Source organism: Perna viridis, chromosome 3 (assembly GCF_037379345.1).
Source record: "Perna viridis isolate PV_CMFRI_1.1 ecotype Kerala chromosome 3, ASM3737934v1, whole genome shotgun sequence".
Taxonomy (NCBI): domain Eukaryota; kingdom Metazoa; phylum Mollusca; class Bivalvia; order Mytilida; family Mytilidae; genus Perna; species Perna viridis.
In genome coordinates this window covers 41,381,073-41,402,587 of record NC_142447.1, presented here as the reverse complement: position 1 = coordinate 41,402,587, position 21,515 = coordinate 41,381,073, and the positions used below count along the sequence as shown (strand labels likewise).

Below are 21,515 nucleotides of genomic sequence, written 5' to 3'. Positions count from 1 at the left end.
TATGTGGTGGTATGGAAGCATTTTATATCATAATTCAGGTATACATGTACCTCTGTCTGACCACACATAGTATAACAACTCCAGTATAATTTGAGGTATATTATAGCATGTTGGAGGACATAGAAGAACACTCATTTCAGATTTTAACTGGAAACTTTTTGATCATATGTGTCATGTCAAGATGTTTATTATTTGTAAGTACCCTTCCAAGACTAATGTATCTAAAGAACTGTTCAGGAAAAACACAAAAAATTATTACCAGTATACAGACTTTATTTAGCAGATTCTGTGATACATCAGATAATACTGATACCAATAACAACAAAAAAGGGTTGCCCCCCGAGATCATCTAATAACTTATCTATAATTTTCAATTGGATATTATACTTTGAAGTAAACAATGTGAAAATCGTAGATAAATATTACACAATCCATTTAATGTAATAAATAACAATTCAACATTGACAGTGTAGATCGAACTAGAAACTACTGTATGCAACCTAAACAATCTAATGTAGAAGATAATCATTGAGTCTGTATGATGCATTAAGAATACTTCAAACTGTATGGCAGCAATCTGTATTATTCAGAATTATTATTTGAAAACACTGAATACACAAGAACTCTTGATTCTACAAAAACTGATGAGACAATATTAAACATTATATACTTGATAAAGGACCAAAAAAAATATTTATTTATAAAGAGAATGGTCCATGTAAGACATTGCACACAATGAACAATAATGCATGCAGTAACTTCTGAATAAGTAGTGAATTGCCATAACTGTGAAAAATGTGCATAGAAATGATACTAAAATCTTCACCTTCAGCTAAGATCACTGTTCAAAATGTTCACCACAACTTTAACCATTTCTTTTTAAAGAAAATCAATATTAATCCTCAATTATTCATACAACAAATAGAACATACACTTTATTCTGTTTGCAATAAAGGATACTAAAACAACTTAAAAATGTCAATTTATAATCAATATCGAATGTTTTGTCAATGGAAAGTCTATAGTACAAAACCATTTACTACTTGCTGCAAAGAATCATAATTTAACTTAGAAATCAAAATTATGTACATTGTTTTAACTAATATGCTACAAGTTAAAAGCTGAAAACAGCTTTCAAAGAACAGTGAAATATATATAAAAAACCATTTCAATAGGTCAATCTTCTTTTCAACCTCAACTAAAAGTTTCTGCACACCGCAACTTTAAAATAGTACTCAAATAATACAACTTATTTTCAGCAAAATTACAGATGGAATACTGATGTTTACAAATATATTAAATAGAAAGAAAAAATACAACAACTATTGCATACCATGAGAAAATAAAGTAACATTTAGCAAAGCTGAATTTTTATGTACTGCTCAAGGATGCTGTATGTTGCAGGCTATGTCAGGCTAAGAATACCCCCACTCAACCATTTCTGTCAAACTAAGTCATACAGTTAACAGAAGTAGGTAAGCTAGGTACCTGGAAAAGTGATACACAGTACAAGTCATCATGCAATAGCAAAATACCAAATATTTTAGTATTCCCTTCAACAGAAGCCGAGAAATCTCTTACAGAAAAGTGTAATTAACAGATGAAAGAGGTAAAGCAGTTCGCCCTGATTATAATGAGTGGGTGTATAATATCTTACATGAAGTTGTGAGTTCTGGATATTCACTTCTACTGCTGTATAGTTCACTTTTGCAGATGCTACTGTCTAACAATAGTGCCTGATACATTTACATGAAAACGAAAAGGTACACATGTTGAAACAGGCTGAATTTGTACCAAATAAGGTATACCGGTACATGCTAAAAAAGACTGAATTTGTACAAACAAAAGTATACAGGCTGAAACAGGCTGAATTTGTACAAACCAAAGGTAAATGGGCTGAAACAGGCCAAATTTGTAGCAACAAAGGTATACAGACTGAAACAGGCTGAATTTGTTCCAAGAAAGGTATATGGACTGAAACTGGCTGAATTCGTACAAACCCAAGATATAAGGGCTGAAACAGGCTAAATTGTACCAACAAAGGTATATGGGCTGAAACAGACTAAATTTGTACCAACCAAAGTAACAATAGACTAACAATATAATGGCAAAAAAATATATATAACATTACAACAGCATACAAAGCTTTATACAATGTAGAATAATTTAAATAATAAAATGAATATAATTACATAACACAAGTACCTGTACTTTACTAAACTAAAAAAAAACAATGGAAAATTTTCTATGGTACAATAATACATCTAAAAAGTTTAAGTGTTTGTGTTTGATAAAATTTCATTGCAAGATTTTTAATAATAGAAAGTGCACATGAAGAGTATAGTGCTCCAAATAATCATCTAGAATTTCTAGGGAGATTCTTCACTACTCCAAATGGTAGGAATTCACTGAATAAACAGGTGTATCTGTTTAACCAATTAACATAAGTTCATAAAAATTCTTTATTTCATATGCCTTAGTTTTGCCTAGATAGGAAACCGAAATTCAACTGACTCGACAAGTTTTATGATGAAAATGACTGAATTGAATCTTCCATTCCATTTATAAAAGAAATCATAGGTTTCACTTTATTACTCACAAAAATATCAATAAATATGTTCACTCTCATATATACTAAGAGAGGAAATACCAGATGGGTGGGAGACCTGGTTTTTGTTTCAGTGTAAGAATTTATGTAACAGAATCCAATGCTGAAGCTCTGCAGGCAATATAAATGACTCTGACAAAAAGTTACTGAGAAAAGGACAGATGAATTAAGTAAAATACTTTGAGGAGTGCAGCTACATGTAGAAACACTGACAGGGGTCAAATGCTTAACAGATTAGCAAATATGGATATGAAATTCAAGCGTGATACAGCTCTGAAATTTGATTGTGATAAAATGTTTTACATTGGATAAGGTTTTTGGCCAGAATAAAGTGGTCAAATAACTTAGATACTTGCAATATAACTAGTAAAAAAATGGCCAGACAAACAGACGGACAACAAAATATTCTATAAATCCCCAAATTTTGTTTCTGGAGGGTAAATAAAAATCAAAAGTCTAAATCAAAGAAAATTAATAATGCACAATTTTAATGAATTATAGTCCAAGTATTGAAAACTGCTCCAGTTTTGTATGAAGGAGTCCAAAACCCAATAAGGTACAATCTAAAATACACAAAAATCAAAAGAGAGCTTACAAAAATAGAAATAAACAATTGTTACTGTTATTGTGCAAGTATGGGAAATCCCTTTTTTTTTTATAAATAAAGTCCTATAATTTTGAAAAAGAAAATAAATCACCAATGTTTTTCAAAAATTGGACGGAGTATTCTTTTATCATTGTGTAAACTGTTAAAAAAAGATGGATGGACGCAGGTATACCATAATATGTCATGTCTGTGAAAGACGGTACATAAAAACAGGCAGAAATACATCTCACAACCATAAAAGTAGGTACATGTATTATCAAAATAGAACTACACTAATGACTATCAGTATGTACATGTAAACCTTCGATGTTTTTGTTTCAAATGGCATTAAGGTCACAACAAAATATGACTGAGGTAACTTAAAAATGACTGAGAAATGGAGATTAGAACACAAGAATGGGTGAATAAAAGAAATGGATCTACTTCAGGATAATAACAAACTCAAACTAATGCAAACAACATTGAAATTTAAACATGATCCAAAAAAATTCTTAGAAAAAATTGTAAAATCAGTAACTTAAATAGAGTACCTTATAACATATAAAATATGAACATGGAGAAAGAAGTAAATAAGTGAAAGAAAATCGTATAAATTATATATGACATGTGATTTGTTTCCTTTATGAATAGTAATGTTTTTGTTTTTTTTAAAAATAACAATCAATTACATAATAAATGCATTACAGGTATTCATTATGATATATTTCATGTTTGAGATTTTCTTCTTGAGGATGGAAATTTTCTGAAAAGTATTTTATCAAAGATTTCTTCTCTTCAGTTTAAAAAATCAACTTTCTTTCACTAAACCATCACCTTCTATGGTATGGTAAGTGATGCTTATCTTCAGATCTTTTGACAGTTTAATTCCATGAAAAATTAGGGCACTAATGGAACATTAAGTGATACACCACCTCCAAATGGAGAAAAAAGGGTGGGTGGCAAAATGTTCAAAATGGCCCAACTCAATAACTAAATTTTGGACTTCGCTAAAAATTAAACTTAACCAAAATTCATTGTTCTTAACAACTGTGCAAAGTCCCAGAAGAATTCATCTACCAGTACTCGTAATCAACAAGTAAAAAATTGAACCATTCACCATAATACTAACATCTTGTAGGTATTCAATAAATTCATTCAAATAAACACTAAAAAATATGGTCAGTACATAATTTCTATGGATAGACAAAATAGTCTATTAACTATAAAATGAAAATTGAAGAATAACAATTTACAAAATTCCAGACAATATTTTAACTGTATCAATTACAATGTTTATTACATATTGAAACTTTCAATAATGTCAGAGCTAAATGAAAAAAAAAAACAAAAGAATAATCAATCAAAAACTAACTAAAAATAAAATGTAAAGTACTTGATCATATTAAGCTGTAGTTGCAATCTCTTAATGTTAAATGACCACATATTAATCATACATCAAATGTCTTTCTGTCAAATAATTGTTGGATTCAAATTATGATCTATAAATTTTAAGTCATTTTTTGTAGAAGACAAAAGTTTCTAAAACAGATGTACAAGTACCCAAGACAAAAAAAAATCAATCCACAATTCCTTGTTCATCATTCCGTTTGATAAAAAAAAAAACAAGAAGCATACCAATGTCAGATCAATAACAAGTCCTATACACACACTACATGTATCTCCGAGCCAGCAGAGATTTGTCATTCACTAACCATAGATTATTGTAAAGAACAAAGAGAACTCTTTGGTTGCTTATTAGTTATAGGTTTGGAGGCTCCTTCATTTTTGTATTGAACAATTTCTGCTTTGATCACTTTTTGATGCTGCTCTACTTCAGGTTTAGTCAATTTGATACCTAAAATATCAGCTGCTATTCGCTGGAAACATAGAGAAACCTGAAAGGTATATAAAACTAATCTAAAATATACAATTTTTTTATGGACAATTGTCAGAAAAAATTACACTATGACTCATTTGTTAAACCTTCATCAAATAATCACCTGTCCATTTTATAAAGTCCCATAACTCAGGAAAAATATGAGGAAAAAATCAAAATCTAAGGATCTTTTTCCATAATGAAAAACGTAGTAAGGGTTGACAAGGGTAGTAACATTGAGAGGAAATAATCAATTAAAACTGTATGCATGGTGGAATCAAATAAAAGTGCATTCCCACCCACCTATATAAATATAAAAAAATATGGACTATAAAACCAAATTTTCAGGGTTATTCAACATGTGGATGGATAGACATATACCATAATATGTTATTCAAAAGATAGTCCTATAAAAGTAAACTGACAGGATTGCTACATGTAGCCATATGATCCCTGCCACTGCAAAAAACCCACAACCAATGTAAAATGTGTAGAATCAATATTGTGGTTCAATCTGATCATCTACATGTAAATATTATGACTATTACAGTCTTGTAAAATTTAAACTTAATCAAAACAACAGTATCTGAGGAGTTGTATCCACAATAAGTGTATACAGTGTCCCATAACTACTGTAAAATTGGCAGCACAATATAATCAACTACATATGGTGACTAACAATCCTACAAAATCTGAACAAAATCTGTTATGCAGTTTCAGAAGAGTTGCATACACAAAGGGTTCCTATAATGTAGTATGTACAAATTCAACAAAGTTCCATACCTCCTGTAAATTTTTCCACTCAAATGGTAGTGCAATATGACCAACTAAATATGATGACTTAACAGTTCCACAAAATTTAAACAAAATGAATGCACACATGCACAGAGACCAGTATTTCTACATCCCTTTCGGCCTTGCTTGGAGGGGACAAAAATGGTTTGCTGATTATTGGCGTGCTAGCACACAGTCCACAGGTAGGCATGTCAATCCACTCAAACACACCTTTCAGAACCCCAGTCACCCAGTTGTTTACTTTCTATAAATGCTGTGCTTGGCAGGGAAGCAGTGTCTACCAAGTTTACTCAAGAAGAGCAAGCTACAAGAGTATGGTGGCAGCCCAACTAATAATGGAAATACTTTTCTACAGTATATAAAGAATGGGAGATAATACAATCAAGAATTGCAATCTAACTTATGAACATAAAAATTACTCATAAACTAGGTATAAAAACTGGATCCCTATAACCTACCGAGTCTCCTGTTTTAGCAGATACAAAATGACTGGACATTCCTCTCTCTTGAGCAAATTTTTGGTGTTTTTCAATCTTCACAGTCCTCATGTGTTCTAAATCAACTGTAAAAATAATATGTAGCAGTATTCACAAGTCTTCTTTGAAAAATGTGAAATGAAATCACTATTAACACTGTTAATCTTCTCAGCTTACAAAGTAAATTGTCCATCACTTGGCAAGTTGCGATGATTTCTTTGACATTTTTTTTCAAATTCTTTGACAATTCATGCAATAATAGCTAAATCCAAAATTATTTTTCTTCAAATTTGGGCTATGCTATTATATTTCTACGACTTTAACTAACCTCCCCCTTTTGATTCCTTAAATTTCTGATACTAAGAAACACAATGTACTGTATCATGTTTACCGTACTTCATACATTGTACATGTTAAACATGAAATGTTATAATAATCATATCATTAAATCACATAGCTTTGTGTTTTTTAAAACTACAAAACTGCATTTGTGCTTCATAATATTGGATTCAAATTTTAAATTAAAACAAATAAACTTACTTTTATTTCCTACTAAAGCTACATGAGGTAATTTGCTTTCCTTTCCAAATACTTTCTTCAATGAAGAATACCAGTCATCCAAATTTTCAAAACTGGCATAACTTGTTATATCATACACTAAAAGTACACCCTAAAAAACAAACATTTTTAAGGTCATACATTTTTCTTATACCTTGTAATTGAACGAAATTAGGGACAAATAAATATTTATAAAAGATTTGTCACTATCATTTAAATACATGCTCTCCAAGACAATACTAGAACACATCTATCACAGTGTTATCCAAATGGATTTAGAATTTTGCTGTCACTCCCCTTAAATGTCCACCAAAGATGTAACAATATTATGTTTAAGTTTGCAGACATTGAAGTGGAAGTGATATTCAAGACTTTCTTTCAATTAGATTGCAGTGTATCTTAAACTTATAGGAATATTGGATTAGTTGATGAAATGTTGAAAATAAACATTGGATATTATCAACATGTTCTCTTCTGCTTAGTTGATAACTACCCAAGTGAGACAGAGTATCCTCACTTCAGAGTCTTCAAAACTTCAGTAAGTGTGCAAATTTTCAAATTCAGCACGAGTTGCTTAAACCATACTAGCCAAAGCATTACATTCTTTAAAACAATCTCAAGTTTAAAAAAAAATCATTTGATAAAATTACTCTTTTTGTGTTTAATAACAAATTGTATGTACAAAATGAAGCTTCTTGATATCAGAACAGCCAAGAGAGGATTTCCCAATGACAGTTATTATTCAAAATGTGTAGAATACCACACTAGGAAAATACTTACATGTGAACCAAATATATAGTTTTCAAGCATTTTGCCTCCCAAGGTCTGTCCACCAATATCCCATACTTGTAAAGCAACATTTACATTTCCTGCAAGAAGAAAAATTGCTGGTAACATTGGTGCAATGTTTCATACCACAAGCAATAATTACCTGTATGCCATCTAGGGACTTGGGAGTCCAATTTTAATTTTGTTTGGTAGCTTCCATGCCTTGTTGAGGCATGAATGTTAATTGAAAACAAGAGGCTCCATTTATCAAGGAAAAGTTGTTTTTCTATCTGTCATAGTTTTCAAGATATTGGCTGAAAACTGCTAAAACTGTATTTTTTGGCCATTCAAGGGCAATAACTCTAACAAGGAATCCTCTGAAAATTTTGACTAGATGGCCACTTCTATAAGACTTGTCATGAGGATCATTTCATCAATAAAAAGGTTTTTTTGTATCAATTACAGATTTCAAGATAATGGCTGAAAACTGCATATACTGTCATTTTTGCCTTTTAAGGGCAATAACTCTAACAAGGAGTATCCAAGGAGATTTCGTAGTAGAGCTCTTCAAGCTGAAGAAGGATGGTCACATTTAATTTCAAATATCTTTTAGCTTTTGATATATATATAGAAATTGTTGACTTGACCCATGTGGTCTAAAATTAGCAATGGTGGCCATGTTTTACACATGATCTATACAATTAACACAATTTCATTAGTAAATAGCCTGAAGATGCTGATGACCAAGTTAGGTAATAATCCACAGAGTGGTTTCAGTGAAGATTTTTTAAGAAAAGTTAATGACTGACGACAACAGATGGAAAGTGATGACAAAAGTTCATGGGGATTTTCAGGCCAGGTGAGCTAAAAAGTGCCTCAACAAATAACTTGTATCTAGACTAAGTTCATATCAAAGATATCAATTCTAAACCAATACTTGTAAAGTATTTAAACTGTCCCCAAAGTTTGCTGAATGACACACAACTTATGTTTGCTAGGTATATTATCTTAGGCTTAAATGAAAACAATACTTAATGCCCTTTACAAACTTTTTACATGTTTACTGTAGGTACAATTGTAGGTAGGAAAATCAATTGATTCTAAAATACAAAAATCCCAAATTTGGATTTAACTAAATAACAAAATCAATATTGAAGTTGAATTTTCTGTCAAAGAATAAAAGAAATTGATTAAAGATAGAAATAAGTTTTTTTATATATATATAGAACAATTTTTTTTCTTGGTTGGTGTGCAAAAGGCAAACAAACATACAGATTAATTAAATTAAAGCCTTCAAATTCTTACAGTAAGATCTATCATATGAGCATCGATTATTAAGACATAATCTTTCACTTGTATTGAAAATTTAAGAACTAAATAAAGCTGTTGCTATTTATTATACCTGGTAGAACTATTCTCTTCAGAAAAAAGTCAAGTCCAACTGTCTGTTTGTATTGCCTACCAAACTGTTCTTGTGAATATCTTGTAGCAAGTGAAGTCTAAAATACAAACACATACACATAAAGCACACACCCAAAAGGCAGGGATACAAAAAAAAAATTATAGTTCAGAAAAGACCTTCCAGAAACCTTTATCTTTTATCTATGAATCTCTTGATAAGAGTGAAGCATTCACCAAAAAGAAATTTACTCGGAAAGGTGATGATTTGAACATTCAAGCTCCATACATGTATTTCTACAATCACTTGGACAGAAATTGAAACTACTAAAACTTTGAGATTGCTAGACAGACAATAGAGAGTGTGGGAGAAATTGTTTTCCTAGAGTTATCACAATTAAGTACTTCTCTATCTAAGAATCAGGCAAAATGTGTATAAGTTGTGGTACATGAAGGAAAAAAAATGCAGTTACTTTATTGCATTATTCAAGTATTTATACCTCATAACCAGAAATAGCTGTCAAAGTGTTTGTAAAGTCTGCCCTTGTAAGATTTTAAATGAAATGCACTATGGAAAAATGATAGGAAAGTTTTCCCACACATTTTCCCTATAAGCAGTCAAAAAATATCTAAGTCACAGATGCTTCATGATTAGATGATATATAGGAAAAAAACTTGTTAGGAATATATTTAAGTTAAAAAAAAACAAAGTTGAGAATAATGATGTTCCACTCATTGTCTGATTCTTACACAGAATGGTACTTACTGTATATACCTGAGTTTAAGTTGATCCGTCTGTAAGTCAGACACCCTTCAGTCCCAAATTTTTGGAACCTAGCCTTGGCCCGCTTATAAGTTGGACTATAGCAATTAATTAAATCTTGACAAGCCATGTGGATTGCTTTTGATATGGCCATTTTTTCATTCATTCTAATTTGGTACAAAATAACCCAAAATCATAAATAGTGAACAACAAATAATGAAAGTGAAAATTTAAGTTTCTCTAACAACTCATTTTTAAAGATATTTCAGTAAGTTGAGAGAATTTTGCTTGAGGAAAAGGCCATTCACAAAAAGAATTGCAATAACCAATCAAATATTGATTACCATACTTTTGTCATGAATTATGGTACATTATTGGGTCATGTTTCTACTTAACCTTTGGGTTTTTGGTATATGACTTCGAGTGTACACGTGTAAAAATTAATACACAAAATGGATGAATGGGAAATATGAATAAAATCATAAAAAGCCAGTATCATGGCAAGATAAGACTAAACAGTAAATCTTTTTTAATTGCATCATATTTTAGCTGTAAAAAGTAGAAGATGAAGACAGTTTCCTAAAACTGAAGTTAACAATTTAAACATTGGGGTAAAAGGTGTCGGTCTAGCTGTTCAATGCTGGTGTCACACTCATGTCAGTCATCAAACTTTTCACATTTTCAAGCTGAAAATTTAGTTCATAAGCTACATGTAGATCCAGTCTTAAAAGTCTTGCTTATAGCCGAGTATATACTGTAAGCATTTGTCTAGCATTATCAAGTTTGCAGTAGTTTCACTTTCAGTCCAAAGGATTGTAGAAATGTGGAGTTTGAATGTTCAAATCATTGTGTTGATTAAATTTGAAGTATTTGTTGGCAATACCTGTGTTCATTCATTAGATTCATCATTTTTCAAGTAATTGCAGAGCGGTAAATAGTGATATATTCAATTTTATTTGAAACAAAAAACAAGTTGAAGAGAGGCACCCCCAAATCTGGAATCACCCTTTTCATGGTTGTATACAAATGGGAATGCACATTTGATAGTGGGGGCAAGCTCCTGTGCTTAAGGCTAATGCCTTCCTCATATTATATTATTGTTATAACAAGAAATTTCATTATAGATAAACAAATTCAATATTGTACATTTTGTTTTGTTTAAACAAATGAAAGTCATCCTGTAAATAACATATCAAAACTTAGGTAAACTATAAAAATCTTTCTGTACATTTAGTACAGACAGCACAAGTATGCAATTTGTTTTCCCGTTGCTAAAAACAACAGGTGGTGTAATGTACCTTTCCCGATGCACCATCGCCCATGATTACGATCTTGAGTTGTCTGTCGGGTGCTTCATCTTCTGAGTCTGACATATTGAATAAATATAACGCAAAGCAAAAGTCAGAGACACTTCTTCCGTCAATTCATATTTCACATTTTTATTTCGGTCAACGATGGATTTGTGATTAGAGATCAATGACGCGCTTGAAGATAGTTCGAGGGATCGTGAATTCAAGCGTTCAAGTGACCATGGAAAGAGGTTCTTACAAGGATGTTAATTTTTTTTCTTTAATGCCATAACATATTTTGTCTAGTCCACTAACTCAGTCTAGTTGGTCAGAACAACATCTTGAATCTAAGCAATGATAGAAAATTACACATTTATTAAAAGATTTTCAAATTACTCGAACATAATTCACGGATAACAATTCTTGTCCGGAAGTGATATTTTATTAGAACATTCTTGATCACATGACCAAACAGGAAGTGCCCGTATCGTCGCACATCATTATTTATCAAAATGCATTGTTTTCTGTTTAGCTGAAGAGGAAAGAAATCTGTAACCAACAAAAATATATTCATATTGTTATAAAAAGAAAATATTTCGTTGTCAGGTACCTTTACCGTACTTTCCTACTATCTATCATTCTATGCCTCTAATAAGTCTAGACGAGATTGACTGTCCCCTCATTTTCTAAACAATTCCAGTGACAAATATGTTTATTTCATTGAAAATAAAGTTATTACCCAGAAGTATAATGTTCTTGATGGTATAAATGCCATTTTAAAAGTTTTTCTTTAGCCAATTATTGGTAATTAATTGTTTAATCATCAGCCAATTTCAGGATTCTGTCAGAAACACCTAGGATAACTGACAATTATCCGCTGTTGTTATATTATCTTTTTAAATTATGCTTACAAATCTTCTTCTGGTAGTTGGCCATCATCTGCCTTTTGAACCAGCTCTTCATTTTCTGTGTCTGATTTTATACTGTCCTGTCCGGTGGTGATTGTTGCACAATAGTTGTGAAATTGGTCTTGACTTTCCCAGTGTCTATCTAGTCTTCTCTCAAATGTTAACAGTGTCTTAGCATATAAAACATGTTCTGGTAAGCTTTTCCAGTTGTCAACTACTCTATTGCAGAACCAATTCTTTCTAATATTCAATTTACACTTCTCTTTATATATTTGTATGCCATCAGGTAGTTCAACTTTCTGACTCTTGCATGTGAAAGATATTACTTCTTTGTCATATTTTCCACTTATGATCTTATACTCTGTTTAAGACCCTAATTAATATACATGTATTAAAGAAGACCAGACACAAAAATTTATTTTTTTATTTTTTGGTTTATTTGATTTATTACACATTTATTATGTAGTATACATATGTAAATAATCAAAATACCCCTTGTAGTCTCTTACATTGTTTAATTGAGGATAAATTGATTCAAAATCAAGGATGACCCAGGCTATACAAATTCTAATTAGGTAGTCGTGAAAACACAAATAAGTCATTCCAACTTTATTAAGCGCTAACCTAATGCTTGTTACACCTGTATCTAAACAGACTACAGTTTTATAAATATAAAGGTTTATAAAATATATTTTGTATCTCATCTCCTTTAACACAACAACCTGTCAATTGAATTGTTCACTTGTTTACCTGAGCTCAATCAGAAATGCTGTCATTTGACCTTCTTAAGATTTTTCCTTCAGTAAATAAAAAAAATGGTGACCAAAAAATATTTTTATGGGACAATGTTCAGAAGGTTGTAGATTTTCTGTTTCCACACTAAAAATGTAGAAAAGTTCTCTCGGTAGGTTCACATGTATGCTTTTAATCTGACATATGCATGTATCAGGGTTCTTGATAAGGCGCGTATACACGTCCTGGACGCAAGAAAAACATGCTGGATGCTCCTAGTTAAAGCATCATGCGTCCACAGGACGCGTCTTCACAATATCAGCTGCATCCTAACATCGGTAATGTATTAAAAAGTCATTAAAATTATTCTAAAATTCGTTGAAGAGCTCTGTTTTTTGACAACTGGAGAACCGTAAGTTTGCAAAGTTAATTACACATGATGTTCATCATACGATTTTTTTTTACAAAACTAAATTAAGTTATGGAGTATATGATAAAAAATGGTGACAAATAATTTCAGTCTCATTTCTTTAATTAGAAGAGTCATTAATCTGGCAAAAGGTGTTGATTGCTGTCTAAACAGGTAAGGGAACGTTTTATGATAGGTAATTAATCTCCAGGAGCAATCAGCTGACTAGGGTTTGATGTTTAGAAAATGAATCATGATTGGATATACCACTATTTTGTGAACATCCAATCATTTTCTAAGGATTAATTTCTACTCCACAATTAATTTGACAATACTGTCATTTTGACAGGTCTCAAATTTGTAGAACCACGTGTGTAAACGATTTTTTAAGTTATCACTGTTTAAAAAAAATTAGTTACCTCCCCTGCAGTCTTCACATTTCCTATGATTTCAACAGTGCATTATTTTCCTATAAGTTTTCTTTGCAATAGTTAAAAGAAATACTATTTCTTTAAAATTGTGATGATTTTGGAAATTCAGTATAAACATTCTTGAATATTTGTTATATTTCCTCATATACTGCACCTCATGATATACATATAACCTTGATTCCTTTGATTACTCTTTAATGAAAAGTGAGAAATACTCAAGTTTCCTTCACTCTGCTCCCCAGAAACTATACAGCATTATACTATCACATAATCCAAATTAGGCTTACTTTGACATATAAACTTACTGTACTGTAATTCTTCAATTTCAAAACATAATACTCAAATTGTAGAAATAAATTTGAATGTAAATAAAAGTGTTCTCATTTATTTTTTTGGGGAATTTGATAAAACTTAAGAATTTTAATTAGGTTTGGAGGAATCTAACACAAAAAAGGGGCTTACAAACTTCATCTTTTATAGTGCATGCACATGTTCAACTGAAAAAAGGCACTATAATGCTATAGTGATTGTCTCATTCATACATTACTACAGTAAAACCCATGCAATTTGCAAAATATGTCTCGAAAATGTTGGTTCACACATTGTCCTGCATAAAAACCCCCATGGGGATTTTCAAAATTGGTAGATGTGTTAGTATTATAAATGTAGTTACATTTAGGTACATGGAACTAAATACACATCATGTATTGAGTTACGTCATGAAGCCAGCAAACAAAATAAGTTTGTTTTCAAATAAAAAATAAAGATGCTGAGTTTACACAATTTAATATGGATGACATGCATAATTGCAGTGAGTTATGGTTTTGTGTGATTGTGCATACATGTATGTAGTACTATGTTCACACTAAATAATGAATGTTGCGTTCAAACTGGTTTTACATGTAAACCAGGGAAAGGGTGGGACCCACCAAGTTCATCTGGGACTCACCTTCCCAAAAAGAGATGAGTCCTAGGACTCACCATGTAAAAATCCTAGTGAGAACCCTGATGTATGCATGTATAGAAATCCAAAATTGGTTATACATGTAATTGCAAAGATTTTATTAGATGTATTATCTTTAGATGTAGGGTTTTGAAATTTTTGCATGTGGGTAAATCACCTACAGATGATATGTCATGTACCATGGATAGTCGCCTTGACCTCAAGGTCAAATTCCTGTTTTTTTCAATGACTCTTGTCCATGATGTAACTTTTTAAAATTTGTTCAGCATTGCTGATGTACAGTATTTTTACCTCAGTGGGATCCACAGAGATGAATTCCATCTCAATGATATCCAATTTAAATTAAAGTTAGAACTATTTTTACATGATATCCCCTACTCTGTTGAACTTCCACAATATTATTCTCTTATCATTACTGTCAGGGCTTTTTATTTTGTGATTTATAGCACCATCTTCTGATAATATTTTTTTCTGTTGCATCTCCTAATAACTTTACTTGTTTAACATGTGTTTTATTGTCATTCTCAGTGTTCTTAACCATATATTTGTTGTTTATGTGTATATCTGTACCAAAGGTGTTGGTGTTTAGAGAATGAAAGATATACATTGGTATTATTTTTTCTTTACAGAAATGGATGACATAAGTGGTATTCCACTTAATAACTGTCAGAAAGTTTTTGTACAGAGGGATTTTGCAGAAGGCACATCAGTCAAGTTTTTAACAAAGTTTCCTGCTGAATTGAACGGAAAGGTAGAGCTTCAAGGGAAAGTCTTCAGTGTTCTCATCAAATAATTGAACCAGCACAGTGATTGCTTGCCTATCACAGCTGGTTTAGGTTTTCAGAATGATCTTACAAGTCTGTAAATGTTGCATTCTAAATTTAAATTCAGATACATGTTGTACAGTGTTAAGCATAATGCCGTCCTAGCCATATATGTTTATAGCCCTGGGATGAACTCTTTCATACACAAACACACAAGGTTAACTGTAGGTTGTTAGATGGTACCTCTATAAAATGAAAACATGAAACAAAGTTCTCTCAGTGTGTCCTTTTATATTTTGGTTTTGACTGTGTAATACATTATGTACATTGTACATTTTGTATCATTATAAATTTAAAAAAAAACTCTTTATATATACAGTTAACATGTACAGTAAAATTTCTCCAAACCAGACCCTCAGAAAGCCGGTCTTCCTTTCAAACCAGCCGTTTCAAAAGTCCTGGCTGATATACCTTAAAACCTGTGTGTTTTGTCTTCAATAGACCGTCCATCCCCTAAAACCGTACATCGGCCAGTTTTTCACAGTGTTAGATACATATTTCAAATAAAAATAACCTTTCAATTCTGGCCGCCTGGTGATTGTTCATTTGTAATAAATGTGTCAACAAAACTGTAAATGACTACACAGTTAATCATAATCATAATTATAATTAATAATTCATTCACTGACCAGTTTGCATTTCATCAGTGGACAGATGATAATTGCAAGGGACAGTAGTTTAAACAACAAATTTAATCCAGACATTACATTTTGTTTGTTTTTTTGTTTGTTGGGGTTCAACGCCTGAGCAGCAATATTTCAGCTATATTCAGGTGATGAACATGAAGTGGATCATTACATTTTGTCACTGGTTGGCTGTTAGTTAGTGTGTACACACCTCAGGCAACCGGGGTCATTTAATAGTATGATCTTTACGATCTTTTAACTGTCAATTAATGTGACCTGTACCCAAGCCAAAACAACATAGGGGTGAAATTATTAGACTTTGTTGATAGGAAATTTATGAAAACAATACAAATAATTAATTACCATCAATAGCCATTTGCTCTTCAATACACATTCTTTCAGAACAGTGAACATTATTTTGTCAGCAGTACTGTTTGTAAAATCAAATCATTTACAAAATGATGCAAGCTTTGAAATGTAATAAAAGGCGAAAAGTTTTAAATTGGCATTAAACATGTCTCGACCAACAAACTGACAAGATGTAGGGTTATAGAACACATTAATGGAAACAGCTCTTAGAATGCATTGCTATTTTTCACAAAACCGGTCACCCCTATAAACCGGCCATTTCTCTAGTCCCAGTGGTGGCCAGTTTGGAGAAGTATCACTGTGCATGTATTTTGATATTAATCAGTACATGAATTAATTTATTCCACAGCTTGAACAAGAAATTTTTGTCAGGACTATCACACAACTAAACACCATGTATGGAGAAGCAGAAACTCTAGGTGGACGTAACTATTGTGAAAGTTGTTTGGCATGTTTGACTGCCTACACAAGTTACATCTGTTTTGATACACACTATGAGAAGGTAATGATCTTTCCACAAACAGTCCAGTAGATCGTATACCAGTGCTTATTGAATGTTCCTGTAGCACTGAGTTTCAAAATATATTTTATTTCAAATAGTAATTTTTAGCTTACATGGTCTATGTATAGCATTATTTGTCTATTCAGAAATAAGTTCATTGGCCTGACCTTGCATGCAACTCCTTTTCATCAGAAAAGTTCACAACACATAGTATGGTGTGCTTGAGATATGTAGCATGTCAACGAATCATATTTTAGTGGTTCTTTAATCAATTATTTTCAGAAATGATATAATAATTAATTTAATTGTACATTTAGTAAAGTAATTGTAATTTAATCAATTACTTTGAAAACAATCGACCCCATCTCTGGTGCTTCACAAAAATACAGTTGATTTTTGTAATAAAAAAATCTTATTAGTCCATATTCTACTATAAACTTAGCAGACACTGTGTTAATTGATGCTATATTAGGGGCTATAACACAATGGAAATTCTATGATAATTGTTAATAGAATATCTTAAAAACACATTATAATACTAACTACTAAGTAAAACAAAAATACAGTTGTAGTATATGTACATCTATTAGGGCCCTGCCACTACATTGTATGTGGCAGACACCCCATAGTAATCTCTGTGTCCATTCGTAACAAATTGTGTCTTAGCTGTAACTTGGTTGTCTTTTGGTGTAGGCTTTTGATATTTGATATGGGGGTAGATCAGTTTAAGACAATATCTTGCATACCTTTGTTAATGATCTTTGACCTTGAAATCTAGGTGAAATTAATGATTTTGTAAGACAGATTTGTGTCCGAGCCGAAACTTTATTGTTTTTTTGTGTAGACATTTAGTATTTGGCTAGGATAGATCAGCTCATGGTTGACCGTTGACTTAAACTGTAACCTCAAGGTCAAATTAATGATTTTTGCATGACTAACTGATGTTTGGCTGTTGAGTTTTGAATGGGCTGTGCATGGCTGATGTACTAGTGACAGACTAGTTTAATTTTTGTAATGACTATTATATGTTATTTTTTGTTTTATTTTGTAGACACTGAAAAAAATCAACAAATTTATAGCAGAACAGAATCAAGATTACTATGTTCCACGTGGACTGATGCTTGTTGATCCTGTTGAGAGAGGGTTAAGAACTGTATCCTTATAACATGCTGGTTAAACATGCAAATATAATATTTAATTTACAATATTACACTATATAATCTAGGAGACATTAAAGCCTGTGCCCTAGAGTTTAAGGGACGTATTATTGTTCATATTTTTAACAACACTAAACTAGAAGTAAAAGCTGTGATACATTCATACATCTCTGTACTTTGAACATTTAAAAATCTCAGGAGCAATATTGTTGATATATTACTTCCTATACCATGCTTCCAACCTAGTACCAGAATGCGTAATTATTTTGAAAAGTGTCTCTTTTTGATATAAAAAGTACTTGCTAGCCCTGGTTGTAGGTTTAGAAAAACAATTTTTTGAAAGAGTGTACTTCAGTGTGGCATATATTTTTATATCATTTGTAAGATACATCCACATTTTACATTAAGTTCATAGACATGTTTCTATATACATACCAAATGATTTATTTACCAGATAATATTCTCGACACTAATTTTCCTTAATTTTGTATCAGCTTGAAATATGTGTACTGAATGAAGCAAACAACAGATAAAGATCTCCACTCGCTTAACTTTTACATGTCATTACTGTAATATCTCTTATTTGAACTATGAACATTTTGTGATAAACTTATATTCTGGTTAATGTGTACTTATAAAAGCAGTCAAAAAGGTAGGATTCAGGTTACATTGAAAACCAAGAATTGAAATTTTTTTGTTGAGGATTGGACAGTTTTAATCAGGGACTGACAATATTTTGCATTGTCTTACTACAAATTTTGATATTCATGTATGTGTAAGATATTCAGAATAGTGTTGATATCAGTACTGTTTAAGCGTAATAATTTCAAACTTTATATAATTGGGCATTTTACCAAAATAGTTTCTTACAAGATGGTTCTCATTCATTAGCTACTCAAGCAGTGCTAGTGGTTGTCTGGCAAGCTATTGTCTGACTTTGTGTGATCTGTTGGGAGTATGGTGGAATGAAATTCCAACTTGTAACCTTGTAGGAATGAAACATCAGCTTGTCCATCTCAGTCAAGGAATTTTACCTTGCAGGCATAGGTGTTAAGTCTTCTGATATTTTATAAAACAATCAACAATCTCCCACCTACTTGTCTAAATCAAGGTGGGAGATTTAGCCTTATTCTGAAATTTTTCCCATTTTATTCAAATTTCATGCTTAAATCACAATAAACGACTTAACTTAAATTCTTGTCAAAAGAAAATAAAACTCTGCCCTACAATAAGGACAATTAGTATCATAATATAGGGAAAAATTGTGTGGCATTTTTCAGGGAAGGAAATGTTGTGTGAAGTTGTTGCAGTGAAATTGAATTTACATGACAGTTCAAATAAGGCCTGTTGTTAACCATAAAACATGCCATGAAAACAAAACTTAGTCAAATCTCCTGTTTTGATAAAATTTTGAGAGCGAAAATTTTGGAAGGTTAACATCTATGTATGCAGGGCTTTTTTAAGAAATAAATCAGATCATTTCAGCCCAGTGAAAGGAAAACAGAAACAGGATCTATATCATCAATTGTATGTGATCTTTTTGTAATTTAAAAATTCAAGTATCTAAAATAACATAAGTTGAATTGCTTGTTTTTTAATTCAAAGTAATATTGGTAAGTCCTTCTCAGCACACACATATATGAGATGGTTGTGGGGTGCTTATAAGCCCATTATTGTAATAAATGTACTAATTTTATAGAGAATGAACACATGTAGTTGTATGTCAAATTCCAGTGTTGTTTCCATACACATTTCTTGCATGACTAGAACTGGATCTGGTTTATCTCCAAACAAGTCAAGTTTTGCAGGCTCTTTTCACAAGTTGATCTTGATAAAATGGTCTCTTATGATTGTCATGTTATAAATTTGTCTGTGATATTAAGTGAAGTTTTTGATGGAGATTGTCATGTTGTGTACATGTATATGTAGCATTATTAGGATGCTAATATTGAGATGTAGATACTACATTTTTCTTGTTCTAACATGTTCTTGACATGCTTGGAGTATAAAAGGCTGCAAGAATTTTCACTTTCAGACTCTCTACTCTTTAAACTTGTAGTTATTACCTGTATATAATACATGTATTGTTTTATTAGTATCATTGTCAAAAACTATTTGGTGCTCTTTTTCTTTTAGAGACATGTCGTTTCCTATGCTTTCTTCCCCTTAGTTCAAACCGTTCGGTCAAAATTGTTTTTGATAAATGTTGTAATGACTGAATCATTCATAAACATTTTAATATGACATCAGTTTCACTTCTAGTTCATGTTTTGAATACATTACTTTGTTGTACCTCAGTGATTTCTTAGTACTGATTGAATTAGCACCTGTTCTTATATGTATAATGTATGTGTTGTATTTTTACCCTGAGCTAAATTTTCCATAACCTGGCCATCAAAGTTTTTCTTAAATTAATTCTCACAATAGCAAGTTATTTTTTTATAATTTAATTTCAGATGTTACATGCTTTTTGATTGTATAAAAAAAATTGTCCATCATCTCATTGACCAAATTTTGTTATGTGACTGTGACGTCATCAACCCTGTTTGGTGATTTACCTCGTAACCTGTTAAATTTTAATACTAAAATTAAATTATAAGGAATGACTTTTACATTTTTTTGGGGTCTTTTTGAAATAACCTCAATGCTCGTGGTGCACACTTCAAAATAACCTGCTAGCAGTTTATTTAGTCTGCACCATGTGATTGAGGTTATATCTTCATAGACCAAAAAAATATGACAGTCATTCCTTATTTTCCTGTCATAATTGGCTCTGACTGTATTTCTGTTATGAGAGGCAACAAATTTCCATTGCCAAAAGGTTTGTTTATTTAATCCATTTAGCCACCAGATGTTTTTCCTTTTCTAAGGCGTAGGTAATATTCTGTACTTGCAGATATACAAGTATTTTTTTGCTGACTTTAAAATCTCTGAAACAAAATAATCAACATTCAATTACTGAATGAGTTTATTATATTCCTAATTGAATTGCTAATTAATGTATGTTTGAACATTTTTTTTCTGTCAAAATATGTATATTTTTTGTTGCATTATTAAATTCATGTCATGTATACGAGTTTTACTTATTACAAGGACCTTGTTTTTTTTTCTCTTGAAAATCCAACTTGTCTTTGAAGATATTTGGTATCTTTTGTTACATATGATCTTTCAAGGTTAAATTTGCTAAATGAAAAATAATATAGGAACAAAATAAGAGGTTGGTAAATTGTAGTTGACATCATGTAGATGTTGACTTGCAGATATTTCCCCCCGTTTCAAGAAGGGAATGTCTGTATAATGAAACATAACTTGCTTTCCACTAGACCAGCACACTTAGCTGGATTTTTTATATGAAAGACCAGAGGAATTACTTGCAATGTTCTTACTCCCAGGCCAACCTGTAGTCATGCTGCATGCTTTCATTAAAATTATTAAACCCCCTGCAATTGAAGTTTGTGGGGTATTCAGGTTTCACC

The 21,515-nt window shown here is 31.4% G+C and overlaps 2 protein-coding genes across 2 annotated transcripts; one reads left to right on the top strand and one right to left on the bottom strand.

Moving 5' to 3' along the window:
• Positions 1-252: 252 nt before the first annotated feature.
• Positions 253-11,331, bottom strand: LOC148622291 (ras-related protein Rab-28-like). The gene is made up of 6 exons (XM_088572052.1): positions 11,127-11,331; positions 9,070-9,166; positions 7,680-7,768; positions 6,882-7,011; positions 6,324-6,427; positions 253-5,089 (listed from the first exon to the last, which is right to left on the bottom strand). The coding sequence occupies exons 1-6, from the start codon at positions 11,199-11,201 to the stop codon at positions 4,913-4,915; spliced, it is 672 nt and encodes a 223-aa protein (XP_088428178.1). The 5' UTR covers positions 11,202-11,331; the 3' UTR covers positions 253-4,912.
• Positions 11,332-11,578: 247 nt separating this feature from the next.
• On the top strand, positions 11,579-21,110 carry LOC148622290 (golgin subfamily A member 7-like). The gene is made up of 5 exons (XM_088572053.1): positions 11,579-11,723; positions 15,191-15,312; positions 16,730-16,882; positions 17,934-18,035; positions 18,534-21,110. Exons 2-5 carry the CDS (start codon positions 15,193-15,195, stop codon positions 18,570-18,572), a joined length of 414 nt encoding a protein of 137 aa, XP_088428179.1. The 5' UTR covers positions 11,579-11,723; positions 15,191-15,192; the 3' UTR covers positions 18,573-21,110.
• The last annotated feature ends 405 nt before the right edge of the window (positions 21,111-21,515 follow it).

Bases quoted from the DNA above. Each gene is read 5' to 3' on its own strand.
- LOC148622291 (XM_088572052.1), bottom strand. From the start codon at position 11,201: ATGTCAGACTCAGAAGATGAAGCACCCGACAGACAACTCAAGATCGTA. The intron at 9,167-11,126 runs GTACATTACACC...TTTGTATTTTAG, and splicing joins GCGATGGTGCATCGGGAAAG to ACTTCACTTGCTACAAGATA. The intron at 6,428-6,881 runs GTAAGTTTATTT...TTATTTTTACAG, and splicing joins AGCTTTAGTAGGAAATAAAA to TTGATTTAGAACACATGAGG.
- LOC148622290 (XM_088572053.1), top strand. From the start codon at position 15,193: ATGGATGACATAAGTGGTATTCCACTTAATAACTGTCAGAAAGTTTTT. The intron at 16,883-17,933 runs GTAATGATCTTT...TTTATTTTGTAG, and splicing joins TTGATACACACTATGAGAAG to ACACTGAAAAAAATCAACAA. The intron at 18,036-18,533 runs GTATCCTTATAA...ATTTTGTATCAG, and splicing joins TTGAGAGAGGGTTAAGAACT to CTTGAAATATGTGTACTGAA.